The sequence below is a fragment of the Enoplosus armatus genome, chromosome 18 (assembly GCF_043641665.1).
Source record: "Enoplosus armatus isolate fEnoArm2 chromosome 18, fEnoArm2.hap1, whole genome shotgun sequence".
Taxonomy (NCBI): domain Eukaryota; kingdom Metazoa; phylum Chordata; class Actinopteri; order Centrarchiformes; family Enoplosidae; genus Enoplosus; species Enoplosus armatus.
In genome coordinates, this window is record NC_092197.1 from 994,588 (window position 1) to 1,018,718 (window position 24,131).

Below are 24,131 nucleotides of genomic sequence, written 5' to 3' on the forward strand. Positions count from 1 at the left end.
CTCGGAATTTGTTGCACCTGGAAAAAAGTCGGTGCTAAATCAGTAATAGTTTCTCCTGAAGTTTGTGCTTCTTTGTTTTCCTTTGTGTTGTTTTGAGGTCTAACGTGACTTTTTTAATGATTCATAACAATGAAATGCTTTTGACTACTGATTTGTCTCATTGTGGAGAGTTCACAACCCCCTGACATCTGAGGATAAGAGTGTGTGCTAAATGACATACAGATGTGCTCAGGAGCGTGTGTGTGTGTGTGTGTGTGTGTGTGTGTGTGTGTGTGTGTGTGTGTGTCTTTAAGTACAGAATGAGTTTATTTTTGCCAAGAAAGTGTTGGATGGAGTTTAGTTCAGTTAGGATGTCCACTGCAGACCATCTGCTCATGTCTGTCCCACACAGAATCACACTTTCTGCTCTCTACCTTTGTCTAAGAAATTAAAAGGATTAGAAACACAACATCCCTGCGTTTGTGTGGCTGCATGATATTCTTCTTTATTCCTTTATTCCAGCCTAAACACTTGCTATAAAATGCTGTTTATAGTATCATAAGTGTCAAATATAGATTGTTCTTAGTTTAAGAAGTATATGAATCAGTAATGTGTGGTGAAACCTACAGATCTGCCCTCACTCAGGTCCCATACAGGTCCTAGTTTTACACTGATGCACCTCCATCATTGAGCCTGACGGCACAACGTGAGGCAACAAATGGAAAATCACAGTTTAGAAATACATATAAAAATAAAATGTCTTTATTCCATTACATGTTTCTTCAGATTCATGAGAGTCAGCTTTATCTTTTACTCTTTTCTGGCACTGTGAGGATCAACAGACTTTCTGTGGCCTCCAGCAAATAGTTCAATATATAATATATAAGAAACAAACGAGAACTGCAATAAAAAAGTTTATCAAAATAAGTTATAGCATAATTACATTAGAAAATATTTCACGTTTCATTTTCATGCCTAAACTCAGTCCTGTTTGGCACTTTGCCTGCTCTGTGAATGATCATAATAGTGCCATGTAGTGGAGCTGCCGGCGGCCCCTGTTGGTCCCTCATGTGCAGGTTTACGCGTCATGCGTAATAATGGTGATACGGCACCAGCGGCAGAGGCGCAAACATCTGGAGCGGAGTGCGCTGCTGGCAGTAAAGAGGACTGAAGGTCAGAGGTGAGCAGACAGCAGCATGTGAGGATGATGTGAAGCCGTGTTCCTCCTCTGCCTCCTGCCCCTGCAGCCGCTCCTTCTTCCACTTGGTGCGCCTGTTCTGGAACCAGATCTTGACCTGAGTCTCGGAGAGGCGCAGGGCCGAGGCGATGGTGTGCCGCTCCAGCACCGACAGGTAGTGGCACCTCTGGAAGCTGTGCTCCAGGATCTGCAGCTGCTCCAGGGAGAAAGCGGTGCGGATCCGTCGGCTTTTTGCCTTCGACCTCTGGAGCGTCCCCGGACACGGAGCCTCCTCCTCCGGGCTGCAGCTTTCACCTGCCGGGGGATGCTGCTGCTGTCTGGGTTCCTCTCTGAGAGACGACGCTCCTTAAAGAGAAATTCAGAATAAATCAGTTTATGAATTTGTAATAAAACAAAGAAAGAAAGAAAGAAAAGAGGTCCGGGTCGTCAGGCCTCGGGGAGTTCTCACCTGTTGCATTCTCAGCGCAGATGATTCTCCTTGTAAACTTCGCGGGGTCCAGAATATCCTCCACAGAGAACGGGGTCCTGTGGCTGAGCGCTAATTTGGCTGCAACAGGCTGCATTTCAGCTGGCTGCGGACGCGTCAGGACGCAGGTACTGGTCCCGGTGCCTGAGCTGCTCCGGGGTTTATATATCTGCAGCCTCAGCACGCGCCGCCGGGTCGCTGCACATTTACATTTCATTCAAAAAGTTACCCAAATGAAGCAGTCTTTCCTGTGCAGACACGCTCCGGCCCAGTGGGGGCCCAGTGGGACCCCCGTGCGGGCACTTCAAAATGTAAATGACCGCTCTCAGCTGGGGGGGCACTGAGCCGGTTATTTATTGCCGGGCATCTGGTTAAAATGTGCCCCCTTTCTTTCCCTCCGTGTTCCTTATTGTGGTTTGTCTTGTCATTATTTGCCGGTGTGGGATGTTCCGCTGCTCGGACACGTGAACGCTGGTTGTGATGCAATTGAAAGGACTCATCAAAGGGAAAGTTTCCAGGCCTTTCTGTCACTGTGTCACTTCACATATAGATAATTATTGCTTTTAGTGTAAAAGTGTATTTAGTTTATTTGCTGAAACAATTGGTCAATTAATCTTTTAGTTGAAAGAAAATTAATCAACTAATTTTGTTGATATTCATTAATATTTGCAAAATATTCCCTGGTTCTTAAATTAGAGGATCTCCTGTTTTAGATCATTAAAATGGACTATCACATTACATTATTACATTTCTTAATTAATTGATAGGCCTAATGAAAATAATCATTGCCTGAGATATTAAACTGGAATTCATATCAGAACCAAAACTCAGAGAAGCAAAGCAAGTTATTGTCTTCATGTAACTAAGAAAAGATATGCAGCTAAAGAGGAAAAGAGATATTCTATCTTTCTTCAAACAGATAAATGTTACTGATGGTTCCCTCTTTAATCCCACGGTCAGTTCACACTCCTGCTGTGCAGCCAAACTCTGCTCCAACCCACAAGACTTTATTTTGCATTGTAAAGTAGATCCCAACGTTTCCAAAGACAAACATGTCAGCATGAATTTTGTGGAATATTTGTGTAAAATTATGTTCTAGAATATTTCCATTAGGTGGAATAGTGCAGCCATAACAGTGTTGGGTCTGAATATTTCTCTGAACGTGGCTCATATGGCTTCAAGGCAGAGCTATTCCCCAGATTAGATGAGTCTCCTCTCTACAGAAGTAGAAGTATTTAGATCCTTCACTTCAGTAAAAGTATAGAAGTATTATCAGCTTCATGCAGTAAAAGTTTCAGCAGTAAAAGTACTGTTCCTGCAGTAAAATGTCTCCTGTGACTGATATCTGATTCTATCTGACGTTATTAGATTATTAATACTGATGATACTCAATGTTAGAGCAGCATTTACTGTTGCAGCTGCTCGAGGTGGAGCTAGTTTAACTATACAGTTAGCTAGTTTAAGTACTTTATATACAGTTAGCTAGTTTAAGTACTTTATATACAGTTAGCTAGTTTAACTACTTTATACATAGTTAGTTTAACTACTTTATATACAGTTAGCTAGTTTAACTACTTTATACAGTTAGCTAGTTTAACTACTTTATACACAGTTAGCTAGTTTAACTACTTTATACTCAGTTAGCTAGTTTATCTACTTTATACATAGTTAGTTTAACTACTTTATATACAGTTAGCTAGTTTAACTACTTTATACAGTTAGCTAGTTTAGTCCAGTGGTTCCCACCTAGCGGTTGGGCCCCTGCAAAGGGTCACCAGATAAATAGATGTTTTCAGTTTATAGCCTCAAACTATTTGAAAGGACACTACTAGAGATGTTTAGAGGGGAAATGTTTCTCTGGTGGAACTGATAACAACTCATAAACATCTGACAAGAGGCCCAACTAGACACAGCTTCTCTGTCACAAAGGGTCAAAAAGGTTGAAAACCACGTAATGTTCATGAAATATTTTAATCTGTAAAGTAACCAGTAACCACAGCTGTTAAATAAATCTAGCGGAGTTAAAGATACAATATTTCCCTCTGAAATTAAATGTAGTAGAGTGGAAGTACAAAGTAGCCTAAAATGGAAATCCTCAATTAAAGTGCAAATACCCCAAATTGTGTTTAAGTACATCGCTTGAGTAAATGTACTTCGTTACTTTCCACCACTGCCTCTTTATGTGATTAACTGGATGCATCTGCCCTTCACAGTTTTATCTGCCTCCAATTGCTTCATTAACTTTACAATTCAGGTAACAGTCCCATCTTTAAATCCACATTATTGCAAATAGTTTTCTAATACCCAGAGTGACCATTCCTCATAATGTAAAGGAGGGTCCACGGGGGCTCAGAGTCAGGGGGTAAATGATCCCGTGGAGGTAACTCATGAAGCTGGCAGCTGCCAGCATGCTCGCAGCTACAGACACCTACAGAGCAACTGGTATTGAGAGGACAAGAGAGGCCGGCCCATCGGGACAATTAGCAGATGTCACCAGTAGGCTTGACCCTCTCTGACCCTGGGCTTTGTTCCACAGGACAAGGGGAAGTGGATAGACTTGGGGGGGAAATGCAGAAAATGTAAGTTGGTGTGGACAGAACAAGACAGTACAACTACCAAAAGTGTACTTAAGTACTTGAGTAAGTGTACTTACTGTATGTTACTAATCAAAAGCACAGCTTTCAAAGTTTTTCTTGTATACAGTGACATACTCTGTACTGCAACTCAGATGATACCGAAGCTTATATCCTTAATGGACCACATGCATCCCAGTTATACAACCAGAATGTTCCAGTAATCCCAGTCCTGATGGGCACAAAGTTGTTGGACAAAATGAAAGAAGATCTGAAAGCCAGTTACCAAGTTACATGAGAAGTCTTTGATAAAAACATCCTTTAAACAATCAAAGTCAAAAGTTCAAATGTTGCATTGAGGAGGCAGATTGGACAAGAACGAGTCCGAGTCACACGTCCAAACTGGAAAAATAAGATAGATTTGATATCATTCCTTCACCTATTCATAACAATGTCCCAATGCCACAGATCTCCATTGCAAGAGGAAAGGGGAGGAGAAAACACAACTATTATCTTCCTTACAATGGCTTAAAGGCATTTATTGCAGCACCCGGGGGTGCTCTCAGCTTTCCCGAGCTCTTTTGTGAGATGTCTGCTGGCACACTTGCCTTTGTGCTCCACGTGTCTTTAGTGGTGCTGGAACGACCCCACAAACCTTTAAATGATGTTTGACTTTCAGAACGTACGTGGGGTGGTCTCACGTCATCACAAAGCTTTTTATATATCGCTCTTAAATAACACTCTAACAATCGCTCTCAACAGTAAATGGAAATGTTAAGGTTAAAGAGTTAAGAAGACATTTGCACATCCAAAAACCTGATCAGCTGCAGGATTTAAATGTCAGACCGTAGATGAATTATCTCACTGGATCCAAGCAAGCTTTTTGAAGCTAATCTGGTGCCGAGGATACATTTTAATACTTGAATTTATATTTAATGCAAAAACATTTGAGAAATGGAAAGATATTAAATTCAGTGAGTGAGGTGAATGTAGACATTTTTTATTGAAGTTCTGTTAGAGTTCACAGAGTTGCAATTTTCTTTAAACTAAAATTAGTGCAACAGAGCCCAGACCATGGTGAACGCACGGGAACACGTAGTGAATAGTGTACAAGCTGACAAAACAAACAGAAAATCTAAAGAAAAGTATATAAATTAAGTGAAACCTAATCAAACCCATTTCCTAGATCCTTTAAGAGCTGTCCAATAAAGAGTGAAAGTTATCATTAGGATTGGTTTGTCCAGATACGCATTGATGGGGGGCCGAAGTTTCCTGTAGGTGGGTTTTGTTGTTGGAACAGATGACAGATGGTGAGGGGTGTCCTCTCTCTCCAACTTTAAACGGTTAACTTTCTGGCCTTCATCTGGCCAAAACGTTCTTAAACTGACAGTCCAGTAACACAATACAGAGTTAATCAACACCAGACCATCTTCTGAATAGTTTTTACACAAATGGATGAATGTAGATTTTGACTGCAGGAATGTTCTCCTGCTGTCACATCTTAGTGAGAGGACATAATTAATTCAGAGCCTGAGATGGATTCTCATTCTTTGGGCTCACCATGAGCCACTGGCTGCTCTTTCTGGCTGCTTCAGGAGCTGCAGAAACCCTGACCACAGATCCATCATCCAGTGAGGAAACCAGTGGCACCCAGCTCACACAAAGCAAACCCTAGTTTTCACCATCACACATAAACATTATAATCTTCTCTGACCAGAGTACAAGCCTCATCTCCACTTCCTCCTTATTCAACTGGAAAAAAAGAAAATCACAGCAAGTTTCCACAAGAGCAGACAAAATAAAAAGTAAACTGTCACCCTGTAATAAATTGGAACAGACGTTCCTCGACCAATAACATGCTTTGAAATTACTCTTCCATCAAATTTAGAATAACTTAAATCTAACAATTTTATACTGATATCCAGCAGTGGAAGACATATTTACTTAAAAGTAGTGACACATTAAGTTTACCTGTGCTTTTCCCACTGTGACAAAATGTCTTCTGTGAAAAAAAAAGACAAAATACCAGCATGTTAGTCCATTTACACTGCCTCCCTATTAGATTTAATACTTAAAATAAAAAAGTTTAAATAAAAATTGTATTACTTTTGAGGCATAAACGGCCATTCTCTGAAAGATATCACTGATTTTCTGCCTCCTTACCCCTCCGTGCGTCCCCTTGGATCGCTGTTGGTTCAGGTCTCGGCTGGCGACAAAGACTTTGGAGCACTCTGCCTATTGAGATTAGGCCACATCTGTGTCTTCTTAAAAGATTCTTCTTGAATCATTACTCTACATGAAAGTGTTTGTGATCATGAAGATGTTTACCCAGTTACATGATTAAAGGGACTCATTTATCCTTGTAGAAAAGAATATCAGTGTATATATCTGCCATTGTTAGAGATAACTTAGAGGTGAGTAAAAAATGTTCAACAGTTTTATCTACATTGGATCTCAAGGAAACCTTTTGTTTGGAAAATCAGCACAAGAGTGTGTATTTGTGATATTCTGATAATCTTACAGTGAATCTCTTTCTTTTTAGAAAGAACAGGACAAGATGTGTACACAGTGAAGGCTGGTGTACAGTTTAATAGATTAGTAAGCCTTTAATATTATTAATTCATTCATGTTTATTATTGCAGCTTTGATCAAACATAATATTATACATTTTTCAGGAAGATAAGGAAGTTGAAATGTTTGAAAAAAGAAGGTAATTTCTAATTAACTTAAAGTTAAGATCAGATAGAAACTGGCCAGAATTATCCATATCTGTAATGAATGCAGTTCACCGGTGAACCTGCGGGGTCGCTGCTGAGCTGAAACAAGGCCACAACCCGGAAGCTGATGCCCCAACTGTGTCTCGCGATGTTTTTTGTTTTCATTGATTTGAAACATGGCGTCTGAAGGAGAGGCGGGCAGTGCTGCTACAACCGAACCGGAGCCCGGAGAGGGGTAAGTCTCCTTCATGCATAATATTTTTTATTGTTACAAATGTGTAGGCCATGATTCTGATTATCAGTGAAAATAGAAAGCACAGATACGCTCTTTTTTAGCCACAAACGCTGTTAGCAACTCGGCTAGCTAACGTTAGCGCTCCACAGACTCACCGAGTGAACCATGCAACATTACAGCTTAGCTGCTCTTTGTAAAGAGAAAACATCCCTACATCAGAATATCATATGACATTTTAATGTCACCTTGTCTAACGGCAAACGTATAACCTCTACGAAGCCAAATTTAAGACTTAAATGATATGCCCCTATCAACACTGAGAAATCAAAATCCCTGACGCCAGACTCCGTTTGAATAATGCCCGTTTCAGCAAACACAATGTATTATAGGTAGAAATGGTAACGGGGACATACGAGTTAACATGAGATATGTGCCGACTTAAGGTGTGAGATCTGAACTGTGTAACTAATAAGAATTTCTAATACAATTGTACAGCGGCAAATCAACTGAAAAAGTGCGATTTTTTTTAAAACCAGAATGGTTTGTTTGGACTCTGTACAAGTAATTGGTGGATTATAGGTTAGTGAATTTCTTCTGTGAATTAAAGCCTGTGCAGTTTGATATTTCGTGTCCAGTGTCCTCTCTGACATACAAACCTACTGGAATAGTGACACCTTGGACACTATCGCTCTTCTCTCTTTTTTGACTGCACAAATCCTGTTAAGCCTTTTTTTCTGCTCTTTTTTTCCAGATGATATTAACTTTGTATATAGTTGGGTAAATGTTTATTCATCTGATTAATCTTTCCATCTACTTTCAGAGATGCTGCATTTGGGGAACTACCCACCAGTATGGATACTGAATCATCAAACGGCAAAGAGGGAATGGTAATGTTGTCAGATATTATTATTATTATTATGACTTTGTTTTTACTTTGTGTGTTTTCCTCTAAATGTCAATGTAGCTGACTTGTTTCTTTATTGCATGCTGTCCATGGTTTTGCTATAAATGACACACCTTCTTCCTCACAGGAAACAGCTGGTGAAGGCTCTGAGGCTGCGGATGCTCTGACTGGATCCGGAGATGAGGAGAGTGGGAGGCAGCTGGGAGAAGTGGAGCTGCAGTGTGCCTTGTGTATGAAGTGGTTCACTGCAGACACATTTGGCATTGACACCGCGTATGTATAGTTTAATTTGTAAAATAGTAATTTATATTAGTGTTTATAATTTATAGTATAGACATTTGTTTGGTCAGTGAAACATCAGCAGCTTTGTGACCATACAGTACTGAGAGTTTTCATGATGCAATCTTTTACCCTTCTCCTCTACAGGACCTGTCTCCCCTTTATGACTAATTATGTGTTTCACTGCAACGTGTGCCATCACAGCGGCAACACATACTTCCTCAGGAAACAAGCAAGTAGGTGTTCTGTGTCTTACGAATGACCTAAAATCAACATGACTGTGGACTGAAGCTTTGTTATACTCCGTTTGTTTAATGTTTTGTCAACTTTTTGTGTTTTAGACCTGAAGGAGATGTGTCTCACAGCCCTGGCAAACCTGACATGGCGGTCCAGAACACAAGACGAGCACCCAAAGACAATGTTCTCCAAAGACAAGGTGCGCGTGACCTGTTTCCACAAACCTTTGACTGTGCTGAGTGTGTGATATTGGGCTTTTCATATAAACTGAGGCCAGATGTTTACACCATGTAATTTTTGCTGTTATTAAATTACTAAAATAATCAGCATTTTCTTACAGAAAATGAATTTGGAATCATAATTCAGGCTCCATGTAAATGGAAAGGCATGCATAATAAATAAAAAATAAGCACCCAGTTTTAAGATTATTGCTATCATCGTCTAGTATTCTGATACTCCATTTCAGTCGGTACAAGTTTTAAATGAATGTTACATCATTATATCCATATGTATGTTGCAGTAACATAAAACACTTCAATCTGTACGTTCGCTGTGGTTGGATTCACTCTCCATACTCAGAACAGACTGATGCTCTTCACACTTTGTGTTCACACATCAAAATCATTTCGATTACTCCTCCACAACAGGTGGAATCATGTAACTATTAACCTAATTAACTAAAGAATGAGTGTGTATGGTGAACATCTCCTGATGTAGTTGTGAATACTGTATAATTCCCCCCCCCCGGCGATCAATAAAGTATTTCTGTTTCTGATACTGACCTCTGGAAATATTTGTCTGTTTTTCAGGATATCATACCATTCATTGACAAGTACTGGGAGTGCATGACGACCCGTCAGAGACCGGGGAAGCTCACCTGGCCCAACAACATAGTGAAGACGATGGTAATGTTGTGGTGTGGAAACACAGTCAGACACACCAAGAATTTAGAAGATGCTGCTTCACATCCTTTATATGAAAACCAGACTGGAGGCAGCCAACTGAAGTGAATGTTGTGTCGCCAGCCTGCGTTGAATCTCCACTTCCATTTGCTTTGTTTTTAACCACTGTATGGAGGAAATCCCCACAAAATGATGTGACATTATTACTGTTACGATATAGTAATAGTACTCCTGCTTATTTTCCAGAGTAAAGAGCGAGATGTTTTCCTGGTGAAGGAACACCCTGACCCTGGCAGTAAAGACCCAGAGGAGGAGTACCCCAAATTTGGCCTGTTGGACCAGGTATTCACCACCCAGCCGTTGTGCAGTATGTAGCACAAAGGAAAAGCTTGGGCTGCAGAAACTGAAGAATGTTAACAACTGACGTATAAGTTGTGTTTGTGTTCTGCAGGACTTGGGAAACATCGGACCCTCATATGATACACAGAAACAGACCACCGCTGCTCCCACTGCCGGTGGGCTGAATGGTAAAGATATAAAACCTGCACTGAAGAGATTTATGCATTTTACTTTTCATATCACTGGTCAGTATAAACTCCCCAGAAGCTGACAGTAAGAGCATGTTGAATGTGATGACCATGGAGATTTTGTGCATTGTGTTCCAGGTGGATCTTCTTTCTCAGGTGAATATGTGGTGTTTTGGCATCTGGAGCTGATCACTGTGTTTTTGTGTCTTGTAACCGTCTGGATAGAAGTTGGCCCTGAGGTCCAATCAGAGCCCAAACTGACCCTCAATAAGCATCTTGTGGGCAACTTCATCCACGTCCAGTTGTATCCTCCCTGTCTGCTCTCTGCATCTGTTTGGTGCCCCCCCCCCCCAAAAAAAAAGCTTTGCCCCTTTTGATCGGTGAACATATCTTCCTCGTCTCTGGCTTGCTGCTAATGGGCTCTGAAATCCCTAAAATGTCCTCACTGAAATGACCCTCTGCCCTCCACACCTCAACATGTGGGAGTAGAGTGCCATTTCTGATTTGCCATTGGCCTTCATCCAATGCTAATTAGCCTCATCATCTCTCTCATACACATACTCTTTCATTCTGCTAAAACTGAATTATATTAGAGACTTGACCGTGTGGCCGTGTGTAGTTGGTAAGATGATGACGTTTTTCAGATTTTGAAGGATTTAATGGGATCCTGATTATGTGCTGACAGTAAGTCAGCCATGTCAGTTCAATAACTGCAGACTGTCCCAGGTGCACATGGAACTACCTTCTTTTCCACATGAATATGTTTTGTGGAATATTTTCACATGTTAATGTCTGAACTAGCTGAGTGGATATGGTTTTATATATTAAACAGAGGAACAGAAACTACAGTTAGTCTGTTGCTTTTCTTAAAAATGAGAAATGTCAGAGTTTTGTTTTTATCTCTGCTCTGTGAGTTTTTTGGTAACCAATTGATTTAGAAATAACCGCATTTTTCTCAGAATCTACTGGCTTCATATATACGATGTTTAATTTCCCATCTAACCAGTGTTATTCCTGGGAGGAAGAAGAGAATAATCTGGCTCCCTAAAGTTCCTTAAGGAGAGAACGATGTGTGTCACACTGAGGAGTTATTCTGAGAGGCTGATAGTGTTTGGAAAATGCCATGCGAACTAATTCCTGCCTTTTTGTGCCTGCTGTTTCCCTGTGTACACCGAACGCCTAATAACCTGCTTTCCCTTTGTGTGTAAGTCTGCGTGTGTGTGTGTGTGTGCGCGTGCACGTCCTCATGTTCAGGTGTATAACCTGTCTTGTGTTTTGAAGGTGCGTTGGCTCCTGGTCCAGGAAAAGGAAGAGGGGCCAAACGTAAACAGCAGCAGCAACAGGAGGGCACTGCAGCCGGAGCCACGAAGAGAACCCGGAGGTAAGAACTGTTGAGAACTCTTGAGCCTGCGCAGAGGAACCAGGCAAACAGACAAAACAACAGTCAGTTCTGGTCTTTTCATCGTTGTTTGACAAGCAAAGTGTCACCTGAGTCGTCCTTCAAATCACAGAAGATGCAAAGCAGACGTGTACTTGTCTTCCTCCTGGCAGCGACCCCCTGTTCTCAGCCCAGCGCCTGCCCCCTCACGGTTACCCACTAGAGCACCCCTTTAATAAAGACGGGTACCGCTACATCCTGGCAGAACCGGATCCTCACGCTCCAGATCCGGAGAAGCTCGAACTGGACTGCTGGGCTGGCAAACCCATCCCCGGCGATCTGTACAGGGCCTGTCTGTATGAGAGGGTGCTGCTGGCCTTACACGACAGAGGTACTCCGCAGTTTCTGCTGTTGAATGAGAAGTCGTGTTTATATGATGCACACAAAACTAATAGATGTCCATGTTGCAGCACCTCAGCTGAAGATCTCTGACGACCGTCTGACGGTGACCGGGGAGAAGGGCTACTCCATGGTGCGAGCCTCCCATGGCGTCCGGAAGGGCTCCTGGTACTTTGAGGTTTCTGTTGAAGAGATGCCTTCAGAGACCGCAGCCCGGCTCGGCTGGTCTCAACCGCTCGGTCAGCAGAGCTTCACTCTCACACGAACCTCTTGACATTTAGGAATAATGAGCATTGTTTCTGTCGCCCAGCCGAGTAGAGCCTGGACTTTTTTGGATACTTGTGGATGTTTTAGTTTTGAGAAATTGAGATGGGAAGATGAATTTACAGTCCAGGATGACTCAGGATCAGATTTTCCTTCCTGCACCAACGTTATTCTCAATCTATTGTGGGAATCGGGAATAGATACTCGATAGACTGTAGAGTGAGATTCTGCGTATGAGTACACAGGTATAACTCAGAGTACTGTTTGAATTGTTTTAATACCTGAGTTTCTGTAGAAAATATGTCAGAATTCTTCTTCAGTGTTTAATGTTGTCTTAACACAAGCTGCTGCTTCTTCTAAATAACATGCGTCCTAAAAAAAAACCTCATGATTTCCAGATTTAGGAAATGAAAAATATTTGGTCAAACAGGAAGTAAAAGACTGGACTCTGACCAAGCATTCAATGGTCCCAGTAGAGACACGGAGGATCAGTACTCGGCTCTATTGACAGTGACGCTGCAGCATGTAGAAAGACCGTCAGATGAAATATTACTGAAAGTAGAGATGCACAGTATATTGATGGGTGATAAAAGAGAGAATTCAATCATGTTATAGTTCTGATAATGTCATTTCAGCGGTTTCTAAACATAGATGCCTTTTTCATATTTCAGGCAACCTGCAGGCGCCTCTGGGCTACGACAAGTTCAGCTATTCGTGGCGCAGCAAGAAGGGCACGCGGTTTCACCAGTCGATAGGAAAGCATTATTCCTCAGGCTACGGTCAGGGAGACACGCTGGGCTTCTTCATAGAGCTGCCCGACGGCACGGAGACCGCCAAGGCTCTGCCTGATACATACAAGGACAAGGTATCAGCTGAGACGTGATGAGAGCCACGCCCACCGAACACACGTCGTTATCCTGACGTCTGTTATTACATCTGTTCTCTTTCAGGCGCTGATTAAGTTCAAGAGCTACCTGTACTTTGAGGAAAAGGACTACGTAGACAAAGCTGAGAAAAGCCTCAAGTCCACGAGCCCCAGCAGGGTGAGAACCCCCCCCCCCCCCCCCCCCAACATGGAATCCAGGTAGAAAACGTGGCCCTGTTTGCTGCTGTTAACTCGTGGATCCTGTTTTTCAGATGATATTCTATAAAAACGGAGTGAACCAAGGCGTTGCCTTTGAGAACCTGTTTGAAGGCATGTACTTCCCTGCCATCTCACTCTACAAGAGCTGCACGGTCAGTACTCGTGTGTCTCCCGATTCTTCTGCTTTCTCAGTTATTTGGATGTTTGTTAAACTCGACTCTTTACTCTCCTTTCAGGTTTCAGTCAATTTCGGTCCACATTTCAAACACCCCCCAAAGGACGTGAAGTACCAGCCGGTGAGAGTCCCGTCCCGTCCTAGATTACAAACCTCACGCTGACCTCCGCTGAGCTTTGATCAGTCCTCTGTTCTGTTCCCTCTCAGATGAGCGACATGGGCTGGGGAGCCGTGATCGAGCACACGCTGGCTGACATGTTGTACCACGTGGAGACGGACGTGGACGGACGACGCAGCCCTCCGTGGGAAGGATGAAGGCAGCTCGACTTCAGTACGCACACACACATTGTTCCACCTTCAGACAGTAAAGTTAAAGCATCACGCTGCAGTGAACCGTGGCTCACGTCAACTCTTGTCATATTAGTTTTCCAAGACAGGAAGTGAAAACCAATTAAACTTAGTTGCGGAGATAACGGATGGCTGCATGTCATCGTTTGTTAGCGCGCCATCAGCTGGCATTCCTCTCTGAACATCTGGCAACTGAATCAACTTCTTGTTGGTGCTCTGCTTTAAAATGTGTATATTTTGAAGTTCTTGCTGTAGGCAGATCTCACTGGGTGACTCGCTCAGTCAGTAGCCGAGAGCTGATCTGCAGCCTTCAGTGTCTTCAGTCTTTTTGCTAATTTTATTTGTTTTACAATGTGTGTCGGTTATTTACTGTTTTATACTCTGGGTTCAATAAAAAAAATGCTTCATGGACAAAGTTGAACTCATTAATGAAATCTGGAACGAAGAATCTGCGTCTGACATTAAACCTGCGGTTCCCGACCTTTCTGCCTTTTGAGCCTTTAAAATTAAGTAGGGCTGCAATTACTGATTAATCTGTTCATCAGTTTAATTAATCAATCATTTGTTCTGTAAAATGTCAGAAAATATTGAAAAAGGTCCAAAACCCAAATGTTTAATTTGGTATCATGTAAGAAAAACAGCAAATATTCACATTAGGAAGCAGAAGGAAACATGAAACCAGCACATTTTTGCTTCACGGTTGATGATTAATGATCATTTCAGCTCCATAATTAGCACGTTTTTATGCATGAACCCTGATCGCAGGTTATAAACTTTGTGTGGACGTGAAGTGAGAGCAGTTAGTGATCAGATTGCTTAATTTGAAACAAGTTTCCAGTATTTCATAAGAAAAAACACTTAGTTATCCATGTAATCTGTATAAACTCTGGGAACCGCTGCATTAAAGCAAACTTGTATTGTTAAAAAAACCCAGTTAAAACATCACAAGTGAAATTAGTTTTAATCTTCCGAAGGGGCTTCACATGTCCTGCTGCTGGTATCAAAATTCAAGTACGTAACAGAGAGCGACTGACGTCATCTGGTTTTTGGGATGGATGAAGTAACAGTTGCTGCTCGTGTGACTGACAGAACTAATATTTAACATTTCCCTGAGAGGAAAAGAAGAAGCAAGAGTTCATTTAATGAAGCTGTGAGAAGAGTTCAAACAGAGAAACGAAGGCTGCGGTTCAAAGGAGGAGCTGGACTTCCTCCTGGGGGATCTGCTGCTCCGGGTTGTATGTTAGTGTCTTTAAAGCAGTCCCTGTGCTGTGACAGTCCTCAGAGGCTGGTGCTGAGGAGTCCTGACTTCATGTAGGTTTCGTTGGACACCAAGTTCTGTCTGCTTTCGTCTGACGCGTCCGGAGGATGCTATCGGAGGAAAGAAATGTTCAGCTTCACATAACGACACACACACTTTGAGGACCAGTAGGTCGTGTTCTTACGTGTCTGCGGAAGATTCGGTCCAGCAGGCTGCGTTTGGGGGTCTCGGGGGTCTGGGACCAGTCGAGGTCTGGAGATCGAGATCCTTCAGGGCCAAAAGTATTCAGCTCCCTGAAACATCCCGTTTCTATCATCTGCAGAGGAGGAGGAGGGTTGAAGACTCTGTCTGGACAGATAACTCAATGTAACCAAGAAGTGAACGCACCTCATTCTGCCACGTTATAGGAACGCTGCCTGTGTTGAACTTGGAGTAGAAGTCGTTGTCTGTCTGGTCCAGAATGACCCCCTTCACTGTGGAGAACTCTTCAATGTCCTGCACATCGCTGCAGTACACCTGTCTGGGCTACAGGAGTAAAAACACATCACAGACCTGCAGTCAGTTGTTCTACCTTCTTGTTTATCACATTTATTCAGTTTGAAAGTTTTAGAGCCACCGTTACTTTTCATGTTAAGATTTCAGCTCATAAACTGCGGCGCATTGATATGGATTAGACCGGCATGTCTACAGTTCAGATTAGTCCCAACAGTGACATTAGACTCGATAGCTCTGTCCAAAAAACATACTTCATAAACAACAAGTCTACACTTTCAGTTTATTTCAATGCTTTGATAAGTTGTTAATAAATGGACTAAAGAGCTGGGAAGAGAAAGCAAGTCACCAATCTATAAAGCATTATTACATGAGTTATTAGGATGAGGTTTAAGGTTTAACTGCAGCGGTTCTTTCAGGGACATCCGTCTTTAGCACTCAACACAACCAACTAAACTGTAGCTGAAATAACAGAACTGTGTCTCTATTTTCTGTTTCATTACTACCAAAGTTATTTCCAAGAAACGTCCTTGGAAAATTATTAGGAAATTATGACTCTGCAAGATGAAGTGTTATAAATCTGTCATATAATGCCAGACTATGTTTACACTGTGGTACTTTTGATTAAGGGATCCGAGTACTTGCATCAGGTTTAAATGGAGGCTGAACGAGTCCCGCCTCCAGCATCCTGAAGTTGATTTTTTTGAAGAAAGGGTGCGACTGGACTTCCCTCCCCCCTGAGCTCTGGCAGCCCAGCCTCTGTTTCGGGTCCTTGGTCAACAGCTACGATACAGGAAGGAAAAGCGGTTCATTTCTTGAGTTTGAACATTTGACTGACGAAAGCTGTCGAGCTGAACTCACCGAGGAGCTGAGGTCTTTCACCTCCTTGCTGAACTTGTCACCATATTCCTCCTGGTCTGTCTGGATCCTCCTCTCCATGTCTGAGGCTTTAGGATGCTCTCCTCGGGCCCTGAACGGGGGCTGCCCCGCAGTCATTTCATAGACCAGACAGCCGAGGCCCCACCAGTCGACGCTCATCCCGTAATGCTTGTGGCCGACCACCTCGGGAGCTGAAATGAGGAAGCAAATCGATGATCTGAGTTCTCTGCTGCAGCAGCTTGTGACGGTGCCTGTAGAGCTTTTATGTTCACAACACAACATACGTCATAAAATGTCCTGAGTGACTTAACATGTTGACGTTTCTGCTGACGCTTGAATAAACTAACACATAACGCATCTCCAAAATAAGACGATTTGGATTTCAGTAACTGGAGTTTTCTAACAGTTCAGAGGTCGAATGGGGACGTCGCCCTCTGAGGCCCCCAAACATCAGTAACATCACTATGTTGATGGTAACAAACTGCTCATGGACTGTATGGTAAACAAAATAAATACATATTTGTTCATGAATAGCACATATAACACAAACGAGGGAATGTTTCCTTATTTGTCGTAATAACAATGTTTTATGGTCAGTTCTGTATTTTGTCACCTTCATCAAAAAGGTACCACCTCAATACTTTCCTACACATCAGGTTTTAATGAGGTAGAAAAATAGATCAGTTATTAAAGGTTAAACTTCCAGGGCGCCCCAGATAAACCTGATGTAGGCAGTCAAAGACCTTTAGACCTTCTGGACAGTGATTACAGTTACGTCACCACGACTGCTGAAGATCAAGAACAAATTGTTACGGATTAGATCCTCTTTTTGGTTCAAGGGTGAACGACTTCTGTAGACTTTGACATACGTACCCATGTAGCCCAGCGTGCCCACCATGCCTCGCACCAGACTCCCCTCAGACAGCCTCACAGCCAGGCCCAGGTCAGAGATGCGGATATGTCCTTGGGGGAACCACAAAAAAAATCCACTGAACGGGTTTGAGTTCAGTCAATTCCTTCTTCCCTCCCCTGCGGCTTTAGGACTTAGTGCTGGCTCTTGGAACTCATACAGAAACCATGTGACAGCAGGAAGTACTCTAACCAGTAATGTGTGATTGCTAAGGAACGTAAAACATGAAGGAACAGAGCTTTCTTAAAATAGACTGCACCACACCTGATTCCAACAGGCGCTTCACTTCCTCAACCTGCCTTTGTTTGCACCCGTGAAAAAACATCAACACTAGTTCCTCCTCGATGCATCTGAAGAATGAATCTGATTGGCTGAGAAGATTGTCTGGCAGAACTCGAGCTGTTATCATTTTAATCGTTGAGACTCGTTTCAGAGCTAAAAATAGGCGTCCATCAGAAATGTCATCATGTTCCGTCTACAGTGTGGAATGTGATCTGCTTCTATGTTATTAGTCAACGTCAGTTGTTGCTTTAAAGCTATTTATGTCTCACTAACCACAGAACCAAACAGGAGGCGTTCACCGAGGCCGTACATACCGTTGTCATCCAGGAGAATGTTTTCTGGTTTCAGATCCCTGGAAGATCAAACACAGCGGTTGATTCAAGCGTCCACGACAGCAGAGACGAGACTTAACGTGGAGATACACTGACCTATATAATATCGACTTCTGGTGGAGGTGAATTAAACCGCAGCAGACTTCTGCAGCGTAGAACTGCACTCTGTCTCGGTCCAGGCCCGGCGAGCCGATGTTATAGATATGAAACCTCAGGTCACCGCCGCTCATCATGGTCAGAACCATACAGAGGGCGTGCTTGGTCTCGTAAGCGTACGCCAGATTCACCTGAAGGGAGAGCGAGAAAGTGAAGAGACATATTCTGTACTTCAGTCACCAAATCCCATGAAAGCATGCCAGTCCGTCTCTCAGTCCTGTCTCACTTCCTGTCTGTGGCTCTCAGCTCGCAGCCCATTGGTTCCTACTGAAGAAGTCCATCTTTAAAAACACCTCACAAATATATAGTCTCATGTTTAAAAAGGCTCAGTAACAGTTAACAAACGGTACTCAAACAGGAGGAAATAGTGCATTTGTTGGGGACTATTTTTAGCGGCGGATGAATCCACATGTGGCGCTCTAGTGAGTGTTTGGGGCGGCAGGACGGTGTGTGTGGGAGGAAGAAGCTGGCTTTCAATTCATTGATGTTTTTGGTCTCTTTATCTGATTTGTTGACAGCCAGAATATCAGCAGATTTATCTTTGAACGTCTCTGGAAGCTTTGTGAAACGCAGCCGACAGAAAGTCAAAGGATTCAACAGAAAGAGCGTAACTGTCGTAATCTCACCACAAACCGACTGTCCAGCCCCTCCAGGATCTGCTTCTCATTGAGAGCCATGGCTTCTCCTCTCCGCTTCTTCACATGAGTCTTCTCCAGCTTTTTGCAGGCGTACATCATCCCTGTGGCTCGCACCTGACAAGCCCACACCTGGAAGGACCGCACGACATGGTGAGAGGCACAGTTTGTCTGTTAATGTGTCCAGAAGGAATCGTGTGTTTGGATGTGATTCAGTATAACTCAGAATAAAAGAAAACTCAAACTCAGGTGAGATATCCTGAATTATGGTCCACCGTGTGGTTCAAGCACAAACACTGGACCCCGCGTCACAAATCTAGTGTGTTTTCTGTCGTGGCCTTGACTTGATGAGACTCCTCCAGATGATAAGTTGTATAACTTCCCTCTCGACATGCAGATTTGTGGAATTCCTCTTCAGGGTTATTTTTGGCGCTTTATCAGATGGTTGCAGGAGAGAGGCGATGTGTGGCTATCTCTTGTTCAGAGATGGACGTGATTTGCCACAAAGACTGCAAAATAATCCCAGACTGTTCTCATATCAGGACCCCCGATGTCAGTTAGCAGCCGAATGTGTTTCCAGTGTGATGGGATCAGAAAAAGTGACATCAAATGAAACTGAGGCTGTTTAAAGAAGTCCACTCGTGAATCTAATATATAAGATCAAAACTCTATTAAACGTTTGGCTCATTTAAATCAAAATATATATATTTTTTCTCTCAGCTCCCGAAACAGTCGACCAATCACAGCTTTTTTATCATTATTTTTAGGGCGGTTTGTTCCTTTTCCTTTATTGGACAGGAAACAGGACTTGAACCAGTCAGCAATCAGCTCTGTTGGTGAGTTTAAAGGGGCCAGTACGCTGCCTCAGAAACCCCCTCCTCACAAACCTGTCTGAGGTCAGATTGAGGGGCGTCTGACATCACACCCACTTCGACTGCAGACAGAGAGTCTAAAATGTCTTGGATTGTCCTGAGACGCTGGCACAGCTTCTGGGTGGACTGAAGGGACGGTGGGACGTCACTTGTTGCTGAACATGTCATCTTCTGAAGCTGTGAGAGTGTCTCAAATGAAATGACCTCCCTACAATTTACTGTGGAGGCAGAAATCTTCAAACCGAAACCCCCGCAGTGGTTAGATACCACTCGGGTTAAATGAGAATCTACATATTTACATACCTCTCCGAAGCCTCCTTTCCCCAGCAGTCTGTACTGTCTGAAGGCCTGCTTGATGATTGGCTGCCTTGAAGAGGAAGACGGCTTGTTTTCATTATGAATGCATCAGTTTTGTTTGTTTTTAAATACAAGTCTTGAGGAATCTAAATGTGGCACAGAGTCAACAACGAGTGCATCAAGTAGATAAAGCAGCTGACAGCCACTCATCTGTCACACACACACACACACACACACACACACACACACACACACACACACACACACACACACACACACACACACACACACACACACACTGACCTCTCCAACGTCTTCCACTGGAGGAAACGGTCAAAGAACATGCTCTGCTGGTACTGGATGAAGGCCTCTGCACTGAGGTATTCAAGCAGGTCTCTAATCCACCAAACAGAGAGGTTAGACGTTATTAAAGCACAAGCACACGTCCCAACAGAAAGAGCGTGTGTGGACTCACTGCCTGCAGCCTTGGAAGACGTCCCCGCAGGGATCCAGCTCCAGACTCTGGATGCAGCTCTGTTCGTGCCTCGACAGGATGGACACACACTGATTGGACTGAAGAAACAGAATGTGAAGGTATCAGCAAGCTAAAGTATTTACTGAACTCTGGGTGGATGTTTCACTAATTTAAGAATATTATATTAAGATAAAATACGGAGATACGTAACACAGTGTGTGTTTTGTGTGCAGCTGTCAGACCTGACTCCTGAGGAATCTCTGAATGATGCCGATGCCGAAGTCTCTCCTCTCCTCGTCTGACTTTGTCTCAAAGATGTCCTAAAGGAGACGACGTACAGCCGCAGAGTGTGAACAGGTCAGTTCTTCAAAGCTTTTCAACAGTCAGCTCCAAGGTGTTCGAAATACACAAACATTACTGTCATTAAAACTGAATGTATAAACAGAAATGGGACAGTGAGCTAGACGTTAGTGAAGAAATGTGCAGCATCACAGACTAATGATGGCCAGAGGATGATACTGAGGCTGATAGGGAAGAAGGAGGACATTTATATATCTTTATATATATTTATTGTCATTTATTTTTTTGTAATTCATCGCAACACTAAAAATGCCTCTTTTGTCCCACATGGCAGCCGTCTTTATGTTGCATTCAATGTCTCATGACAATAAGAGAATCCTTTATTAACCTGCAGGGTTCCAGCAGCACACAGGATAGTGCAACAGAGAGATGCAATATTGTTGAAATGTCTTCACTTCATAGTCAACACAGTGTTTTTAGTGTTTGTTGCACTTACTGCACCACAACTTACTCCACCTGACACAGTTCACGTCAGCATGCATTTGTCTGAAAGCATTTCAATACAATCCTTTGAATCACAGTTTGAGAGTACCAAAGCGTCCTGGAGGGAAACGTAGTTCTGCAGATCGGCTCGACTCCGACAGAAGAGCTGGAACAGTTTCTTGCCGATGGGCTGCTTCACACACAGACTGCAGAAGTCTCGCTCTGACGGAGAAACGTGAGAGAAAACGTGATGTGAGATCACACAACAAACCGTGACAGGTATTGACTGGTGGAACACACCTGTGCGCACACACCTGTGTTCATGGCCAGGTCCATACACTGACTGATGTGAGGAAAGCGAAGCATCTCTTTCCATTTCCAGCTTCTGCCTTTACTGCCTCCACCTGCAGGCAGCGGGGCGGAGGAAACACGTCTGTTTTAGGTTGCAGTGTTGAAAACACACGACCACGGTGATTGACGCGTCTGTCAGCAGCGTGTCATGCGCGCACACGCGTACGTGCATGCCTAGCCCGTCAGGTTTCAGACAATAGTATGCTCCACTACAGTGAATGAACTATTTATAGCTCTGGGAACAAGTAAGCAGAGCCTGTGGGACCACATTACTCCGCAACGTACTTTCTAACTTCAAGGGCCACGCTGTCACCTGAGGACGGCTCAGTTTCCCCAAAACACATCAGTTCACCAACTAAAGGCAACAGAATATTAGAATGTTTCATCATGCTGGTGACCTCGCAGTGAGCGGCAGCTCAGCTTTTGTTCAAAGGTCTCACTGAGGACGAACTATACTGAAGCCACGATGTTCAAACTAGAATGAGTCCAGTGTCTGCAGGGATTAATAAAAGAGGTCTGAAAGCAGTCCAGGAGTCAGTGCACTTATCTGGGATCAGTCGCCGTCCTCAAATCAACCAACCAAAACATGAGGGAGAAACACTCTTACAGCTGAAGGCATACAAACGTGTTGTTCATGTAAAACATGCAGCACATGTTTCAGTCTGAATGTGGGAATATAAATATATGAATGATCAATAATAAGCATCTGATGTCTTATTACATGTCTTTGTAACTTTTCAAGAACTGAGAAAATATTCAAACATAAAATACAAATATTTGGACAGCATTCTGTAGGACAATGTGACATGACATCTTACCTTCTCTGGCTCTGAGGAGAGCGCTGTTTGCCACCATGCTTTCAATCTCCATGTAGGAGTGTGTTGGTTCTAAAGGTCGTCCCGGTCTGTTTGTCCAAAGCTGCAGCTCACCAGGCGTTCATGCAGCCACTGTAATAAAATAAGATCTCATCACCAGGTAACTATGAAACAGTCCAGTCTGTCGGGTTGAAGTGACGAGGTGTGCCGCTTGGCTGCTCTCAGACCTGCACACTCTGACTCACTGATGAATGGAGAGCAGGTCAAACTGTCCTCCAATCACAGGACACGCCCTCGTCACAGAGGCGGGACTGACACTGATGTCATCATGTGAGGAAGGAGTTCCCAACAGAGACTCGGTGTGAGGACACAACTTCAGCAAGTACTGCCATCAAAATATACCAAAAGTAAAAGTACTCCTTATGCAGAATGGTCCATGTATGTTATTGGATTATAATAATTGATTATTGTTCATCACTTTAATGTTGCAGCTGCTGAAGTTTGAAGAAGCAGCTTGTGAATTCTTTTAATTTATCTTTTAATCGAATGTTTGATTATATTTCACACAGACGTTTTTACTGAACAAATGTCTTATTGGGATTCTGATTCAGAGGTGATAACTAGAGACGCTTAATCAATTAGTCTTGCTAATTAACTTAAAATAACTCAACTATTGGTTTAAGTGTCCTCATGCCAAATATAACACACAGAACATCTGAAAAGAACCAGTGGAAATGATTGTTGGTCGAACAAAACACAACATTAGCTTTAATAATAATAATAATAATATGTATTTTTAATAACTGTACTTGTTTTTATTTATTATATCTTGATTTTTCTATCGCTCTATCCTGTATGCTGCTGGAACAATGCAAATGTCCCGGCTGAGGGATCAGCTACTAAAAAGAAGGTGTACACTGTTATAGCTCAGTTGTATTTATTTGTTAGGCTGTAATAATGTTTAGATACGGCTGCATCACCACCACTGAAGTCTGGAATAGTTATTGATCATTTGGACAAAAGCCCAGTCAGTTTGAATAAAGGCTGCATGAATGTATTAATGAGGCCCCGGTTTAGCAGAAACACTCAGACATGTCATCTACCTGCGTGTCACACATTCTGCAGGTGTGTTTTTACGCCACAGATTCATTCAAGCCCTCATTATAATTTATCAGGAGGGAAATCCTGACACCTGGTGGACAGAAGACGTCACTGCAGCTCGTCTAATCAACGTGTGTGTGTTTGTGCATCGACCAGAAGCTGTGATGTGTATCTATGATGGAGTGCTGTAAGTAACACACACACACTCTCTCTCTTCCTGTTCTCTGATGTGTGTCTGAGGTGTGTCTCTTCCTCTGTGGACGGGTGTCCAGCAGCACCTTTGACTCCTCTTGTCTCTGCTGTCAGTCAGTTTGATGTGAGGCAGCGGTCACCGACTGATGATCTGATGATCTGATGATCAGTCACTGTGTTTCAGTTCAACATCACAGCACAGAAAGGCTTGACTCTGAGCCGTGTCTTGTTTTATTCTTAACGTTCTGAAGCCAGCAGGAGGAGGTCATGAGGCCAGATGTTGCAGCTGAATGAAACACTAGAGGGAGTGCAGCTGGAAACACAGTCCTGACAGAAGGGGGGTGAGCCGGAGACACTCGGGGGTACAAACATGATCGAATCTGTCCAGAGTTCTGCTTTTCAGTTATTGTCTCAGGACCAGAGAACAAACCCAACTTCTTTAGTTTTAACCGTCCACCACTTTTATCCTGGAGTTAGATTTATACGTTTGTTTTATGATTCAAACCAAATGTAAGAGCTGTGTGTGTGTGTGTGTGTGTGTGTGGGGGGGGGGGTGGACCCTTAAACACTAAATGTTCACGTAGTTTCATGATGACTAAAACTAAACTAATAGTGTAGAGATGAAATGTATTTATT

The 24,131-nt window shown here is 43.0% G+C and overlaps 3 protein-coding genes across 4 annotated transcripts; 1 reads left to right on the plus strand and 2 right to left on the minus strand.

The window, feature by feature from the left end:
* Positions 1–1,064: 1,064 nt before the first annotated feature.
* On the minus strand, positions 1,065–1,860 carry pnx (posterior neuron-specific homeobox). The gene is made up of 2 exons (XM_070925059.1): positions 1,626–1,860; positions 1,065–1,522 (listed from the first exon to the last, which is right to left on the minus strand). Exons 1-2 carry the CDS (start codon positions 1,858–1,860, stop codon positions 1,065–1,067), a joined length of 693 nt encoding a protein of 230 aa, XP_070781160.1.
* Positions 1,861–7,109: 5,249 nt separating this feature from the next.
* On the plus strand, positions 7,110–14,080 carry ash2l (ash2 like, histone lysine methyltransferase complex subunit). The gene is made up of 17 exons (XM_070924045.1): positions 7,110–7,168; positions 7,989–8,055; positions 8,200–8,345; positions 8,499–8,587; positions 8,693–8,787; positions 9,398–9,493; positions 9,737–9,832; positions 9,942–10,017; positions 10,156–10,173; positions 11,299–11,398; positions 11,569–11,786; positions 11,866–12,033; positions 12,730–12,923; positions 13,009–13,101; positions 13,196–13,294; positions 13,379–13,438; positions 13,525–14,080. The coding sequence occupies exons 1-17, from the start codon at positions 7,110–7,112 to the stop codon at positions 13,630–13,632; spliced, it is 1,782 nt and encodes a 593-aa protein (XP_070780146.1). The 3' UTR covers positions 13,633–14,080.
* A 529-nt stretch (positions 14,081–14,609) lies between these two features.
* On the minus strand, positions 14,610–22,433 carry grk5 (G protein-coupled receptor kinase 5). Of its 2 annotated transcripts, XM_070924046.1 has the most exons (16): positions 22,206–22,433; positions 21,351–21,440; positions 21,146–21,258; positions 20,496–20,573; positions 20,254–20,351; positions 20,082–20,174; positions 19,785–19,848; positions 18,601–18,741; positions 17,915–18,105; positions 17,801–17,838; positions 17,168–17,257; positions 16,277–16,485; positions 16,061–16,198; positions 15,311–15,448; positions 15,108–15,239; positions 14,610–15,033 (listed from the first exon to the last, which is right to left on the minus strand). In XM_070924046.1, exons 1-16 carry the CDS (start codon positions 22,255–22,257, stop codon positions 14,944–14,946), a joined length of 1,755 nt encoding a protein of 584 aa, XP_070780147.1. In that variant the 5' UTR covers positions 22,258–22,433; the 3' UTR covers positions 14,610–14,943. The 2 variants fall into 2 exon arrangements, with proteins under 2 accessions (XP_070780147.1, XP_070780149.1); XM_070924048.1 differs by lacking the exon at positions 21,351–21,440.
* Positions 22,434–24,131: the final 1,698 nt, after the last annotated feature.

Coding starts and splice junctions, on each gene's coding strand:
- pnx (XM_070925059.1), bottom strand. CDS start 1,860: ATGAAATGTAAATGTGCAGCGACCCGGCGGCGCGTGCTGAGGCTGCAG. Junction 1,523..1,625: donor CTGCGCTGAGAATGCAACAG/GTGAGAACTCCC, acceptor TTTCTCTTTAAG/GAGCGTCGTCTCTCAGAGAG.
- ash2l (XM_070924045.1), top strand. CDS start 7,110: ATGGCGTCTGAAGGAGAGGCGGGCAGTGCTGCTACAACCGAACCGGAG. Junction 8,788..9,397: donor CAATGTTCTCCAAAGACAAG/GTGCGCGTGACC, acceptor TCTGTTTTTCAG/GATATCATACCATTCATTGA. Junction 9,494..9,736: donor ACAACATAGTGAAGACGATG/GTAATGTTGTGG, acceptor CTTATTTTCCAG/AGTAAAGAGCGAGATGTTTT.
- grk5 (XM_070924046.1), bottom strand. CDS start 22,257: ATGGAGATTGAAAGCATGGTGGCAAACAGCGCTCTCCTCAGAGCCAGA. Junction 21,441..22,205: donor TCTCCTCAGAGCCAGAGAAG/GTAAGATGTCAT, acceptor CGCTGCCTGCAG/GTGGAGGCAGTAAAGGCAGA. Junction 16,199..16,276: donor TGAAAGACCTCAGCTCCTCG/GTGAGTTCAGCT, acceptor CCTGTATCGTAG/CTGTTGACCAAGGACCCGAA.